The sequence below is a fragment of the Asterias rubens genome, chromosome 14, assembly GCF_902459465.1.
Source record: "Asterias rubens chromosome 14, eAstRub1.3, whole genome shotgun sequence".
Taxonomy (NCBI): domain Eukaryota; kingdom Metazoa; phylum Echinodermata; class Asteroidea; order Forcipulatida; family Asteriidae; genus Asterias; species Asterias rubens.
This window is the reverse complement of record NC_047075.1, coordinates 409,493-424,882: the sequence shown is the minus strand read 5'-3', so window position 1 is coordinate 424,882 and position 15,390 is coordinate 409,493. Positions and strand designations below refer to the sequence as shown.

General features: G+C 43.2%; 1 protein-coding gene across 1 annotated transcript in view; it reads right to left on the bottom strand.

Annotated features, from left to right (window-relative positions):
* The window catches only part of LOC117299530 (MAM and LDL-receptor class A domain-containing protein 1-like), a 130,940-nt gene that overhangs the window by 70,390 nt on the left and 45,160 nt on the right, over positions 1 to 15,390 (bottom strand). The window contains exons 66-76 of the mRNA XM_033783077.1: positions 15,059 to 15,193; positions 14,455 to 14,705; positions 13,755 to 13,845; positions 13,209 to 13,346; positions 12,707 to 12,907; positions 12,133 to 12,285; positions 11,606 to 11,746; positions 10,984 to 11,112; positions 10,196 to 10,326; positions 9,662 to 9,791; positions 216 to 368 (exon numbers count right to left, since the gene is read on the bottom strand). Coding sequence (XP_033638968.1) covers positions 216 to 368; positions 9,662 to 9,791; positions 10,196 to 10,326; positions 10,984 to 11,112; positions 11,606 to 11,746; positions 12,133 to 12,285; positions 12,707 to 12,907; positions 13,209 to 13,346; positions 13,755 to 13,845; positions 14,455 to 14,705; positions 15,059 to 15,193 — 1,653 coding nt within the window. The remainder of the gene's footprint in view (positions 1 to 215; positions 369 to 9,661; positions 9,792 to 10,195; positions 10,327 to 10,983; positions 11,113 to 11,605; positions 11,747 to 12,132; positions 12,286 to 12,706; positions 12,908 to 13,208; positions 13,347 to 13,754; positions 13,846 to 14,454; positions 14,706 to 15,058; positions 15,194 to 15,390) is intronic.

The window sequence follows — 15,390 nt, the reverse complement described above, 5'->3', positions numbered from 1 at the left end:
GTAGAAAGTCTCAAAGCAGATCTCTGGCTTAAATCCAGAGCCTCTTGATGTTCATGCTAGAGGCACCTGGCAATGTTTGTATTAAATGGAACTAAAACAAGGACACTGGGGGCTACTACAGGAGCATAACAATATTTCTTGTGAAATAAACAATAACAAAAAATGAGTTCCAAATAAACAAATTTAAATCGCTGCTTTTTAAACATTTGACTCACCGAATGCACCAAATGTTGTATGGTCGTACTGCGGACCTGTACCAACTGAAGCTGTGCTACCTTGAATTCTGGTCCAATCAAAATCATCGTTAGTTAGATCTTGGGTCCAGGTACAGAGATATGACTCAAAGTCACAATCAAAATCACTCGGGACTAGAAATCAGAACCAGAGAAAAATCAAACAGAATCAAAATCACTGGGGACTAGAAATCAGAATCAGAGAGAAATCAAACAATTATTATGTGATTTGAAGGATTGAGAGGACGATCGGTGATCCCCTGAGTGTTCTATGTGTTACGCTCCTCTCAGCAGTAACGTTAAGTTCTGTATTGGGCAAAGACAAAAGAATGGAACTGGATTGAGTATGGTCTTATCACTTTGCCAAAATATATGAAAGTGGTTTATTTAACACAATAAACACAAAATAATAACAATATAAGTTAACCGATAACAAAGCACCAAAATAGTATAGCCAATACTGATAAACTATTGGAGCAACATAACTTTAAAACTCATGGCCAACTACAATGCTCTATTTACACTAAAGGAGAACCTTAACTTTATAATCTTATGGCCACAACCACTGTAAGAACACACTCCAGTGCCCAGCTAATTATAGATAAGACTCCTGTTGCAATAAACAACACACTCTCCACTGTAGGACTTAACCCAAGTTTCTACCTCCACCCACAGTGGTATCTCCCAACTCTTGCATGTGATTTCTGCATGCTAGGCACATGCCTACATACACACAAGAAAGCCCTTTGTTCTAGCTTACCTAATTTCTGTATACCCAACTACAGTGGCAATCTACCTACATACAAGCATATGGCTTTAGTAGTGTACAGAGAAATCAAAGCTAAACAACTTTATAAATCTTAACCAACTTGCATACTTGTTTCTCACTTCTAGGAAACTTTGTAAAACTTGCCATGGATTTTAGAAACAACTATAACTAATAAAAAACCAAATCATCTAAACTAACCATCAGAATATCCTTTCAGAATATAGTTTAACAACAAACAGTAACAGAAATATCAATGTCAAAAAAGGAAAAAGAGTAGATCTTGTCATGTTCTAAGAATAAATGATAACTTCAAAGACTAAAGTACTCTTACCAAATAGATCAATTCAAGTCATCTATACTTCAAGTAATATGAAATGTGAACAATGGAAATACAGAACTTGTACCTATGTGTAAAAGAAAGAAAAGTTAGTACATACCTGTATTGGGCAAAGACAAAAGAATGGAACTGGATTGAGTATGGTCTTATCACTTTGCCAAAATATATGAAAGTGAACAGACACACTCAACATGTGGCACTCTGGTGTCTTTGGCCAATACCATTTTAAACAGAGGGGTGACACATTATAAAAGCTGTATATTCTGGGAGGGGCTCTACACACTCCCCTCCAATTTGAAATGTCGGCTCGACATTTATAAATCAAATTAATGGTCTCTTCTATGTACAGTTCATTGTTATTTGAAGACTCTAATTGTTAACTGCTAACAGTGTCATGGTGTGGCAGGTACTAAGTTTTGGGAAATCAAACAGTCCATCTCTGTAGGCAATCCTACGATCCAGAAGATCCTTCCCAGTAATCATCTGGTGCCGGGATGAGTTCCATTGAAGTGGATCCAACTCCATAGATCTCTCATCCTAAGTCTAGTTAACCGAACAACGTAAATGGACTGTCTCAACGTGGTTGTGTCTTAGTACTTCCTTTATGTGCAGTCTTCTCGTCTAAAGAGAGCAGCCTTAAATCTCTGTAAACTCTCCTCTATCACGCTGTGCAACATATCTGTCGTCATCTGCCGTGCCACGATGTCTTCTGGTAGACGGTGTCTACTGTCTCGCCTGTGCTGCCTGAGAATGCATAGAGGCCTAAGTCTGGAATTGTCTTTGTGGAGGGTACTGCCAGAAAGGTTGTCCAGGATACCCAGGATAGAACTGCTGCGGGAACTGCTGCAGAAACTGCTGTGGGAACTGCTGCAGAGGCTGCTGTGGGAACTGCTGCTGAAGTGAGACCGGTGCAGTTGGCTGCTGGGGGTACTGGTAGCCCATCGGAATCATTCCAGGAACTTGTACTGCATTCATCACAGCTGGTTGGCAAGAAGGAGTTCCAAGTGTGTCATACGTTAACATCGATGGAGGGTGTCTGCTACGAGTCGGTCGATGTGGTGCACTATCACTCACTGGAGGATCATCACTCGGAGTAGGGTCATCACTTGTTGGAGGTTCTTCATCACTCGTCTGAGGTCCATCACTATCTGGCACAGTATCTGGTTCAACCCCTGTCAGAGTTGACATCGGCGGTGGTAGGTTAGAGGGTGCCGCTGATGCTGTCAACTCAGCTTCTTCCGGCTGGGACTGAATGATCTCCACACTCTCACTGTTACCTGTGTCTGAAAAATGCAAACCAGGGTTAATGTGTTCTGAATATGGTTCATCAGTTGCGGGATCTGCAGAAACTGCAGGAGGGCACTCTGGAGTCTCTCCTGAGTGACTGGTTGAAGAAGGACGAATGACTATGACTGGTATTTCATCTTCCTCTTCATCATATTCCCAGGTAGATGGTTGAACTTCTTGCCTCTCTGCTTGTCTGGATTTGCTGTGACGTGTGAACGTTAGAGGGGTTCGTTGAGGTGGAGTGGACGTTCCGTCACGGCTACCCTCCCCAACAATAAAATCGCAAGGCAACAGCAAATTTCTATGGACAATTTTGACTCGGCCCTGGCCACTCTCTGGTTGAACTTCATACACTGGGATGGAATCAGCCTTCTGTCGTACCACTCGGTAAACTTTGTCTTCCCAGTACGAGCGAAGTTTGGATGGACCTTCAGCTCTCGCTAAATTCTTGACGAGAACTCTGTCGCCTGGAGCTAGGACTGTACTTCGTGCTCTTCGATCGTAGTAGGTTTTGCTTCGCTGTCCGGTGTGGTGGGAGTGCTGTGATGCTATCCTGTAAGCTTCTCGCATCTGGTTCTGCCAGCGTTTGGAATACTCTTGGCTAGTGACTGTAGGACACTCCTGACTCTTGAATCCAAATGCCAAGTCAATCGGGAGTCGGGGATGTCTGCCATACAAGAGGTAGAAAGGTGAGTACTCGGTGGTCTCATGCTTTGTGCAGTTATACGCGTGTACCAGCTTGTTGACGGAAGACTTCCAGTCACTCTTCTGGGCTTCAGGGAGGGTCCGTAACATTCCAAGAAGTGTTCGATTGAACCTTTCAACCTGACCATTGCCTTGGGGGTGATATGGTGTTGTGCGGGAGTTGGTTATACCAGAGTATTCTTGCAGTCGAGCGAAGAGGTGATTCTCGAACTCACGCCCTTGATCGTGATGGAGCCTCTTTGGGAACCCGAATCTCAAGATGAAGTCATTGAAGATGATGTCGGCTGCTGTCTTTCCACTTTTGTTTCTGGTAGGATACGCCTGTGCAAACCTTGTGAAATGGTCCATCACTACGAGGATGTACTCAAAGCCTCCCTTACTTCGCTCTAAGTGGACATAATCGATGGAGACCAACTCAAATGGCTGAGTTGTGGTGATGTTCACAAGGGGTGCTCTGGCTTGTCTGGCTGGTTTCTTCTGAATGAGGCACCGACAAACTCTGGTTATATAGTGTTCTATCTCCGATGCCATGTGGGGCCAGTAGAAACGCTCTCGAGCTAGACTGATCACTCTCTCAGGTCCCAGATGTCCTGTTTGGTCATGAAGCTCTGTGTAAATCAGTTGTTTGAACTTCTGAGGTAGGACGAGTTGAGTGCGGGCACCAGTCATTCTCCAGAGTATGCCGTCACCATCAATATGAAGTCTTCCCCACTCATGCAGAAGCGCGACAACCACCTTTGGTTCACCTTTCCATTCATTCCGGGTTGGTCGTCGTCCCATCTTCTTGTAGTGCAAAATTATCCTTATACTGGGGTCATCCTCTTGAGCGAGCCTGATTTCCTGCCTCGTAAACTGTTGGATGGGGGTCTGGACTACATCTTGGGGTGGTTCTTCAACGGAGAGCGCTTGTACCCAGGCTGTCTGGCCATTGATGTGAGCTGTAATCCCTTGGCAGGTCGCTTTAACCACATCAGGAGATATCGCCTCTGTGTGAATACTTTCCAGCTGCTCGGCACTTAGAGGGATTCGTGACAAGGTGTCTGCATCTCCGTTGGCCCTTCCTGGTCGGTACTTGATCTCCAAATCAAAGTCAGCTAACTCAGCAACCCATCGGTGACCTGTTGCATTCAGTTTGGCTGTTGTCAACACGTACGTTAAGGGGTTGTTATCTGTGTACACTGTGGTGTGCTTGGAGTAGTAGAGATAATCACGGAAATGCTCTGTCACTGCCCATTTAAGAGCGAGAAACTCTAGCTTCCCTGCATGTAGGTGATAATTCTTCTCAGCTGCAGTCAGTGTACGGGATGCATAGCCGATGACTCTGAGTTTTCCATCTTGCTTCTGGTAGAGCACAGCACCAAGTCCCTCTTGAGATGCATCCGTATGTAGGACGAATGAGAGAGAGAAGTCTGGATAAGCCATCACCGGTGGTTGTTCTAAGCAGTCGAGGATAGATTCTAATGCTGCTTGATGGATGGACTCCCATCTGATAGGATCATTCTTCCGTCTCTGGGGTCTGCTTCGGTGGCCTTTTACATTTCTCTTTTGATGCTGTGTCTTTGTCTCAGCCTGGTCTTGCTTCAGGAGATCGTACAGCACTCTAGCTTGTTTTGAGAAGTTTGGGACGTATCGCCGATAATAGCCAAGAAGACCAAGGATCTGCTGCACTTCAGTAATCGTCGTTGGGCGTTTCTGTCTCAGAGCCTGAAGTGCAGCTGTCTCCTTTGGATCCATACAGTGGCCATGCTCCGAGACGATTCGTCCAAGGTATTTCACCTGAGGCTGGAACAGAGAGCATTTAGCCGGTCGTAGCTTCATACCATGTTTCTGCATCCGCTGCAGGACCTGTCGAACTCTGTCCACATGGTCTTCAAAGGAGTTGCTGAATATCAGTACGTCGTCTAGGTAGACCATGCAGATTTCGTTGTTCATCTCATCAAGGCAGGACTCCATATATCGTTGGTATACAGCTGGTGCATTCTTGAGCCCAAACGGTATACGGAGCCATTCATGGAGACCCCAGGGAGTCACAAAAGCAGTAAGATGGCGGCTTTCTTCCGTCATGAAACCCTGGTGGTATGCCTTCCCTTGATCGAGGGTGGAGAACCATCTGTTTCCGCCAAGGCTATCCAGCATGTCTTGTATTCGGGGAATAGGCTGTCTGTCTGTGATGGTCTTCAGATTTAGCTGCCTGTAGTCCACACAGAGTCTCAGGGAGCCGTCCTTCTTCCTCACACACACAACTGGAGATGAGTAACTTGACGAAGACTTCTGGATCCACCCTCTGTTCAACAGGTCAGTGAGGTAGTGTTTGACTTCTTGGTAGAGGGGTCGTGGGATTGACTGGTAGTTCCTTTGAACTGGTGTGGTATCGTTGAGCTTAATGCCCATCTGCAACTTCTCAATCTTTCCCATGTCTTGCTCATCTCTGGCAAAAGCTCTGGATTCTTCTCTCAGCATCTTTGCCGCTATAGCCTGTTGCTCTCTGGAAAGATGGTCAAGATTGATTGGCGGGACCCAACAAGTATCACTGTTGAGGTTAGAAACGCTTGCTGGGGTTGCAGATGTCTTTTGGGCGGAACTCTTGACTTCGGGAGGGAGAATTGACTTTATCGGATGTAATGAACCCAGGCACGTCTTCCTTGCAATAGTGATGTCACGGCTAGTAGGGTTAGAGATGAGGATACTTATCCGACACGAGCTTCCCTTTTGGATGGTTACAACTGCATCGTTGACCTCTAAACCATCTGCCCATTGTCGTTCGACATCAGCTTCAAATAAAACTGACGTAGATTTGGGTGCGCCTGTGTGAACTCTGCATTGAAGACTGGTGCATGAGCCCTTTCTAACTATGACATCTCTCCGACCAACCTTTACAGTACAAAGCCTTGTTCGTTCTGGCTGTTGAAGGAGATTCACCAAGGCTTGTACTTTCTGCTTATGCTTCTCAGGGAAGGTGTCCTCCAAGGCTGTCAAGAGTGATTCAGACGAATACTCGGGATCTCGTAACAACTCTTCCAGAACATTGGAGCCGATGATAGGGGTAAGGATGGGGTCACTTGTTACCAGCACTGGAACCAGTAGGGGACGATGGCAACCTGTTGGAAGCTGAAACTCCATTTCAACAAAACCATCATAGGGGAGATTTGAATTATTAGCTGTCGTTATCAGCAGAGTACTGTTCTCCAGCAAGTCAGCCACTGGTCGAACAACAGCATGGGGCATGTTCTGGTTGATCCATGAAGTAGATACTAGGGAAACCTGAGCGCCCGTATCCAATAAGGCCCTGGTTGGTCTTCCGCCTAGACTACACCGGATGGTGCACTTCGGCCCAACCAAGTTGGTCAACTTCGATCCTTGTGGTAGCTGCTGAGCTGACATTGCCATGAGGACAACGCTCTCTGGGACACCTCTTGGGGGTAGAGGTTCTGATGAGTGGGGTTGGTTCTGGAGACGTTGGATTGATGGAGATTGATTGGGAGGCAGGGCGGCTACGCATCCCCTCCGTTCGCCCTGTTGCCGTTTCCCGCCTGCTGGGGTCGTCGTCGCTGCTTGCAGCCTCTCCTGAAGTGTTCGGAGCTGCCACAGGTAAAACAGTGATCACATTCAGAGCCTTTACCAGCTTGTCGGCAATTAGTGCATCCCCATTCATGTGTGGGCGGGCTTCTGTAAGTTGTTTCAGAACGCTTTGGTCTCTCCGCTGCTTGGTTGGTTGAAGCTTTGAGAGCTGCCAAGTCAACCTGAATTTGTTGGAGCTGCTTCAACAGGTTTGTCTCGACAGCACTCACCTCCTGTACTCTCACCGCTGGCTTGCTCTTCTTCTGTTTGGCTAGACGTACAATCTCTCTGCCCTCCGCAATCTTCAGTTGTCGGAACAAGGTTTCGTCAGGGGTTTGGGGGTCCAGAAGGAGAGGCTTGAGCTCAGCTCGGATGTTATCATTCTGTAGCCCTGTATATAGGGAGTGCATAAACATGTTTTGCACTAGGTCTGGGTCGTACTTCACGGTAGCTTCCATTTTCGATGCCTTCAGGATCCTCTGCCGCAGATCTAGGGTTCTCACCAGGTAATCGTGGGCTGTTTCGGCATTTCCCTGGGACGCTGAGGATAGGTCCTGGTACATCTCTGTAGCATTACCCTCTCTATAGTGGGCTTGGAGAATCTCACGTAGGGTAGGAAGGGTGAGCTTCTCCTTGCTCTCAAGATAACTCCGAAGCCGCATCCCTGGAGCGATGGATCGTACAACTGCCTCAACGATCTCAACTTCGGTGTACGACTTCCTCAGGCCACTCTCAATCTGGCGGACCAGACTACTGTGAGAGAGTCGGTCCTTCTGACCTGGTTCACCAACTTGGCCGATGATGCGGAATTCCTTCTTTAGTAAACCCATCATTTGGTTTACCGGTATGGTAGTCGCTGAGTTGCTGGTTGCGTCAGTGGGGGCATCAGTGGGGGCATCTGGGGTCGCTGTTGAGCTTGCTTCTGGATCTGAGGCCGCCGTTTCTGGAATCATGCTTTTGAGAAAGCTGTTTAGATCTTCAAATAACTGCTGACCTTTATCGTCGCTCTCCTCAATTACTTCACTGTTCAGATATCGTGTGACCCTGTGGATGAGGACTAGGCGTGCACTTTCTTGGGATGGAGTTGTGTCGACTACTCCCAACTGCTTACACACCTGCCTTAGCTCTACCTCCTTTAGGGCACCAATCTGGCCAGCAACACTCTGCTGAAGGGCTAGAAGATTCTCCATACTGTTTTCTTTGAATAGCCAGGCCAACGACGTCTCCATCTACTGTGTTCTCTCCAGCTCCCCTCACTGCCTCCGGCTGTTAACTACTGCATACTGGGGACGTTCGAAGTAAGCTGCCATGCAACAATGCATTCACATGCACTTGTCACATTACGTCCTGGCAAGGTCGCCAAATTTGTTACGCTCCTCTCAGCAGTAACGTTAAGTTCTGTATTGGGCAAAGACAAAAGAATGGAACTGGATTGAGTATGGTCTTATCACTTTGCCAAAATATATGAAAGTGGTTTATTTAACACAATAAACACAAAATAATAACAATATAAGTTAACCGATAACAAAGCACCAAAATAGTATAGCCAATACTGATAAACTATTGGAGCAACATAACTTTAAAACTCATGGCCAACTACAATGCTCTATTTACACTAAAGGAGAACCTTAACTTTATAATCTTATGGCCACAACCACTGTAAGAACACACTCCAGTGCCCAGCTAATTATAGATAAGACTCCTGTTGCAATAAACAACACACTCTCCACTGTAGGACTTAACCCAAGTTTCTACCTCCACCCACAGTGGTATCTCCCAACTCTTGCATGTGATTTCTGCATGCTAGGCACATGCCTACATACACACAAGAAAGCCCTTTGTTCTAGCTTACCTAATTTCTGTATACCCAACTACAGTGGCAATCTACCTACATACAAGCATATGGCTTTAGTAGTGTACAGAGAAATCAAAGCTAAACAACTTTATAAATCTTAACCAACTTGCATACTTGTTTCTCACTTCTAGGAAACTTTGTAAAACTTGCCATGGATTTTAGAAACAACTATAACTAATAAAAAACCAAATCATCTAAACTAACCATCAGAATATCCTTTCAGAATATAGTTTAACAACAAACAGTAACAGAAATATCAATGTCAAAAAAGGAAAAAGAGTAGATCTTGTCATGTTCTAAGAATAAATGATAACTTCAAAGACTAAAGTACTCTTACCAAATAGATCAATTCAAGTCATCTATACTTCAAGTAATATGAAATGTGAACAATGGAAATACAGAACTTGTACCTATGTGTAAAAGAAAGAAAAGTTAGTACATACCTGTATTGGGCAAAGACAAAAGAATGGAACTGGATTGAGTATGGTCTTATCACTTTGCCAAAATATATGAAAGTGAACAGACACACTCAACATGTGGCACTCTGGTGTCTTTGGCCAATACCATTTTAAACAGAGGGGTGACACATTATAAAAGCTGTATATTCTGGGAGGGGCTCTACATATGTTCCCCCGACTTGGCCTCGGGGAAACTAGAACACTCAGGGGATCACCTCGGGTGTGATAGTTTTAACCATAGCACTCCAAGCATTCAATATTTGTATAATAGTTTTAACCATAGCACTCCAAGCATTCAATATTTGTATAATAGTTAACTTCTTTATATTATTCTCACCATCCAAACATCTTGTACCCCGAGTTGGTTTTACTGTTGATATCAGACTTCAAGAGATAAACAAAACATTTTACAAACAAACAGAGAGTCTGACAAAGTGGCAGACTGACTGACACACATACCATGGGTAGGATATACTGTTGTTGGTGGTGCTTGAGTAGGAATAACAGTACAGGCTGTTGGCTCTATGTCCACATCATCCAAAGCTATATCTCCTTTATTACCACTGGTATAAACAGCCTCAAACAGAACCTAACAACAAAATATAGAGCTTTAATTAAACTCCAGAACCAATGAAGGGAAGGTATATGTTTGGTCATCACTCTTAAAATTATTGCAATAACAATTTCGGTTAGAAGTCTACCGCAGCTTTTGATAGTAAAAGGCAGTTTTTGAATTATTCCACGTTGAAGTTATGTGGTTATCTAAATAAAATTCAGTTTCTATGCCCCAAAATTTGAAAAATATGTGAAATGTTGCAGTTTTTCTGAGAACAATCTACTGGCTCCAAAAACCAAAGGTATAAAGGTGTCTTTAAACCACTTTTCAAAAAATCAATTCACGACAAGCGACAATATTTTTAGAAAACAAAAAGCAACAACATGTTTTCATTGAGAGAAGACTGTAAAACAATTGCAGTAACCATAGTTACTCACCTGATATTCCACGTTGCTAGGTAACGTAGCTTGAGCGTACAACCAGACATTCCCCTGGTCACCTGACAGCGACCAGATCTGAGTCGCCACCAAGTTCTCATCTTTTATAAGAACATTCAGGTCTCCAATCTCTGCACAAATAAAAGGAAAACAAAGACAATTATTTTCTTCTTCTTCTTCAAAACCCAGTCCCTTCTTGGGCACATCGTGGCCAAGCAGTTAAGAGCACCAGCCACAAGCTCTGGTGCTTCTAAACAACAGAGTGTGGGTTCCAGTCCTGGTCATGACACTAGTGTCCCTGAGTAAGAACTTAATTGTTTTGTCCTTTGAATGGGACATTAAGGTATAAGTCCTGTGTAGGCTACTTGGATCGGTAGTGCTCTTAAAAAAAACCGGAAAACTTATTGTGGATAACTAGGGGTTTCTCACATTGTTTAATACTACCAACAGCTCTCTATTGCTCCTTACCAAGTAAGTTTTTACCTACAATCCCAACCATATCTGGTTGTACCCCCGCACCAGGGCCCCCAAGTCCCTTTTCAATGTTGGCTCTTATCATTTTGGCCGGGATTGTAGTTTACACTTTGAGTAATTACCAAAACTGTCCAGCTGTCGATTTCACCAAACTCTTCATAATTTAGGATTAATCTTAGGACTTAGGACGAGTTAAGTTCCATATCCGAAGACGTACAGTAGGACGCATTGAACATATCTTAATCCTAGTGTTTCGTGAAATCGGCTTAAGTGCCTTTAGAGAAAGGATGAAAGTCAATCTTAATCCTACTTACTGCTTCCATACATGTGATACCAAAAAGAGAGACAAGACTGGCTCGTTGGTGGGATGTGTTGACTCTTTAAGATAGCGTTGTCACCAGCAACTAAAGCATTGACTGACGCTTCAAAGTATACATAGTAACCTGCCAACCGAAAAACAAGAAATTAAACAACAAGGGAAACTGACTAAGTAAAGTTGAATAATTTGGAATCAATCAAAGAAAAATTGACTTGAGCGAGACTTGAAACTGCAACCTCTGGTTTAACAGTTGTTTGTATCGTAAATTTGTGTGTCATTCTCGGCTGCACAGCATTAACAGGTTGAAAGGCTTTGGAATGGCACCCTCGTACAAAGATATCAACAAAATAGGGATCAATAATAACCCAGTCGCAGCCGCTGTTTCTTTGATTTTTTTTTCAAACCAGGGCCCAATTTCATAGAGCTGCTTAAGAACAAAAAGTAGCCAAGCATAACAAAACTATCCTTACCAGAATAAGGTTGCCAGCCAAACTACCATGTCACAAGTACAAATTGTGACTAGTATCCTGCTCATTTCTGCTAAGAACAAAATTGTTGAGCAATATCCTCTGCTTAAACAGCTCTATGATATTAGGCCCAGTTTACAACTGTCTTACCATTGTCAGTATTTGTTGTGTGGTCGATGCTTGGTCCAGTGTTATCTGAAGGGGTAGGGCCCTTCCGTCTCAACCAATCCCATTCATCGCTTACAGTCTCCTGGGACCAACCACAGGTGTCCATTTCAAAATCACAAAGGCCTGTGAAGACAACAAAAGAAAGGATACAAGATAAGTATATACTTTCTGGTAATTCCGTTTGTATATAAATAAAATTGCATACAGACGGATGTGCCTGAAGGGACACTGCTGCAGACATCCAGAACTGCCGTCAAGCTGACTGGGTCTGTGGGAACCAACTCACTCTACATGTATGTCGGTGTCCTCAGGAGTGATAATAACTGACAATAATTGATTTTAATAGATCCCTTTACACACACGAAGGGTGTCTCCAAGCGCTTCAAACAGTATCCACCTGACGCTGATGCAAAGACCACAACAGAGCAGTCTGCCTGCATAGAGAACAGAGAAGATTGGATTCTTTGAAGGATGTCCCGCCTGCGAGCTAATCTTTTTACTGATATTACCTGGTCTGTTACAGGATCCAGTGGTCAGCATAAGATCATCCACAGCGATATCTCCAAGGTAATTATTCCCTTTAGTTCCTTCTAAGATGATCTGATATTTATGAGCAGCTTGGAAGGTGACTTGAGCATAACGCCACTCGTTGTACTTCCCTCCTTAGGAATTAGAAAGAGAGAAAGCTCAACAAATAGTGAATTAAAAAAAAACCCTTCTAAGCCTTCTTCAGCCATTAGAACCACCAATATGTGGTGTGTCATGGCCAAGTGAAGAGCTCTGATGTTTCTGATCAGTAGTCGGTTTGAGTCCAAGTCTTGGCACTTGTGTCCTTAAGCAATCAACCATGATGCTCCATCCGTTGCTCCCGTGTGTTGTGGAATGCACGTAAAAGAACCCAGTGCACTTAATCGCTTATATAAGGGGTTCGCCCCGGTGTTGTTGGCAGTGGCTGCAGTAAGGTTCCACAAATTTACCTGGAACATGACAAGTGGGTCATTTCTACTTGAATGACAAGAGAAAACTGCAACCAATTAACACAGTTTTAACTTTGTTGTTTTTATTAGGATTCTCAAAATTTACCTGAAACTTCAAAGATTGGTCCTGTTTCCAGCTGAGTGATGAGGTCGTACCCATAGAGTTTCAAATCCCCGATTGCATCACCATACATGTGGTACCACATATGAAGGCATTCTCCGTTTGTATCATCAAAGATTGGGCTGTATAAGCGGGCAATCTCACCAGCTACTCTAGGGCTTGATGTCTCAATGTATGCATAGTAACCTAGTGAGGAATAAGAAATTCTAGCTTAGCACAACAAAATTATGCTTACCAGAATAAGGCTACCAACCTAGCAACCATGTCATGTGTACAATTTGTGACTGGTATCCTGCTCATTTCTTCCCTGTAGAAAATTTTTAAGCTCTTTTTTTTCTCCTTAAGCAGCTCTATGAAATTGGGCCTGGATGTCAAGTGAGCAGATCACATTCCTTATACATGACTCCACCCAAGAGGTTTTATAAATGTGAAAAGTTTAGAGTCAAGAATTTGATCTTTAGAAATGAATTATGAAATCCCATTTTACCTTGTGAAGTTCCCGTTGTGTGGTCAAGTGTTGGCCCAGTGTCGTTTGTTGGCGTGCCACCAAAACTCCGCGTCCAGTTGAAGTTGTCCGTCAGATCTTGCGTCCAGCCACAGAAGTCATACTCAAAATCACAAACAGCTGAAGAGAACAAGAGATAGATTTCAGAAAATGTCAAATAGAAATATAAATACTACAAGAAATGTGATAGAAATATTCCTTTGAGTAGTATTAGATAACTTCAGGAAGGGTGTCATCCAATTGTTTAATTAATCCTGGTTCTGAAGCCAAGGACTCTCTCTCCATACAAACTTAATCACTAGCCAAGAACCCAATGTAGAGAAGCGAGGAGGAAAGTTTCAGTTTGTAGATGTGGGAGGAAAACCCCAGAGAAATATTCCTGGGAAAACCCAAGCAGTCAAGTAGGGACTAAAAGTTGACAGAAGAAAGTAGTAATATCTCTACAGTTAGATTTTTGGAAATTTGAACGTTCCAAACAAACAGAGGATTTCAAGATCTTGATAAATTGATGAATATTAAGTGACTTACTTGTCATCGGGCAGGCTCCTTCTTCTAGGAATATATCATCAAGTGCAATGTCTTGTTGGTTGGCACTACCCTGGTAGGCCTCAAAGATGACCTGAACAAAGATAATCAAAAGTTTTCTTTTATGCTAAGTGTATCCTTTTTAGCTCAACAAATAGTGATGTTTATTTGTTGAGAAATTTCTTTTTGAAATGACAAACAGTTAAGCCCTGTCCACATTATTGAGCAGGTTCTCTTTCTATCTTTAAGCTACACACAAAATGTACAGCTGGTGGTTCAACACCGCAAATTGCAATGTCACATGCACGCTCATAGAATATGGAAAATATAACCTGTCTGTGCCCCAAATACAACATGGCCTTCGGACCCGTAAATATGTGACGCAGAAGCGCTATATACATTGTACTATATCTGCGGATGTTCCAGGAGAAGGGGGCAACATCATTACTGTGTTAAACAGCAAGCACATATTCGTGCCAACTACAGCAGAAAAAGTGGCTTAATTGTAAGCTTATTTCACAGGTTAGCAAGAACATTAGACAGCCTGCTTGCGCATTCACCATGGATTTTCATTGTGACATCATTCATTTTCTAACAGTTAGCATACCTTTTCGTGTGCTTACAGTTAGTAGAGCTATGAAGTGGAAATCGTACAGAAAGTGGCCCCTAGTGTGTTATAACTAATAATACAAATCATTCTTACCGACCAAGCATCATCTGAAGAGATCGTCTTCTGTCCTTTATACCATTGATTACCCTGAGTGCCATGCTTAGTAAATATCAACGTATCTAACGTGCTCGTTCTCAGATAGACGTTCAATCGATCAACATGTCGACCATACATGTTATACCAGAAGGTCAGACAACGAGCTTCAGTTGGATTCTGTTGAGGTGACATTAGACGAGCTTTATCATCGGGGGCTCCGTTGTTGTATTCAATGTAGACATACCAACCTGTATGCAAAGTAAGAAAGGAGAAAATAGAATCTGGTTACCGACCAAAAAGGACCTACGGCATAAACATAAGAAATTTGAAAGTACAATCTCAAAAACTAAAGGCTTCAGAATTTGGCAAAGACTTTGCTAGGGTCAAAATAATATCTTGCAAGGTTGGAGGTGAACAGAAGGAAAAACACTTTGGTTGTCAGAACACCCGTAAAATGGTTTACATTCGATCCTCTGGCTACTTTTTTGCTTAAGGAGGGACTTATCCCTGCTACAATTCCTAGATCAGTTGTCAAACAGTTAATCAAAAAGTCAACAATTTAAAATAAAGTATTACAAAAAATAGCAAATTTTGTACAAACCTGATCCAGTAGTATGATCTTCATCAGGTCCAGTATGTGTACTCCCTGTACTTCCTCTCAGTCGAACCCAATCAAAATTATCATCTTGGAGTTGGATGAAGTTACAGAATCCTGTCTCAAAGGTACAATCCATGGCTGTAAAACAGGAACAAAAATATATCTCTATCAAGTAAGGACCAGATGAGAAATTGACTTGGTAAATTTTAAAATAATGTTTGATTGAACACAGAATCTGACTAGAGTGGGACCTGAACGGCGCTCCACCAACGGAGCTATCTAGCCCTATGTTGGCAGTCTCCCCATTTTGTCCTTGTCTTTGTAACTGCTGCAAA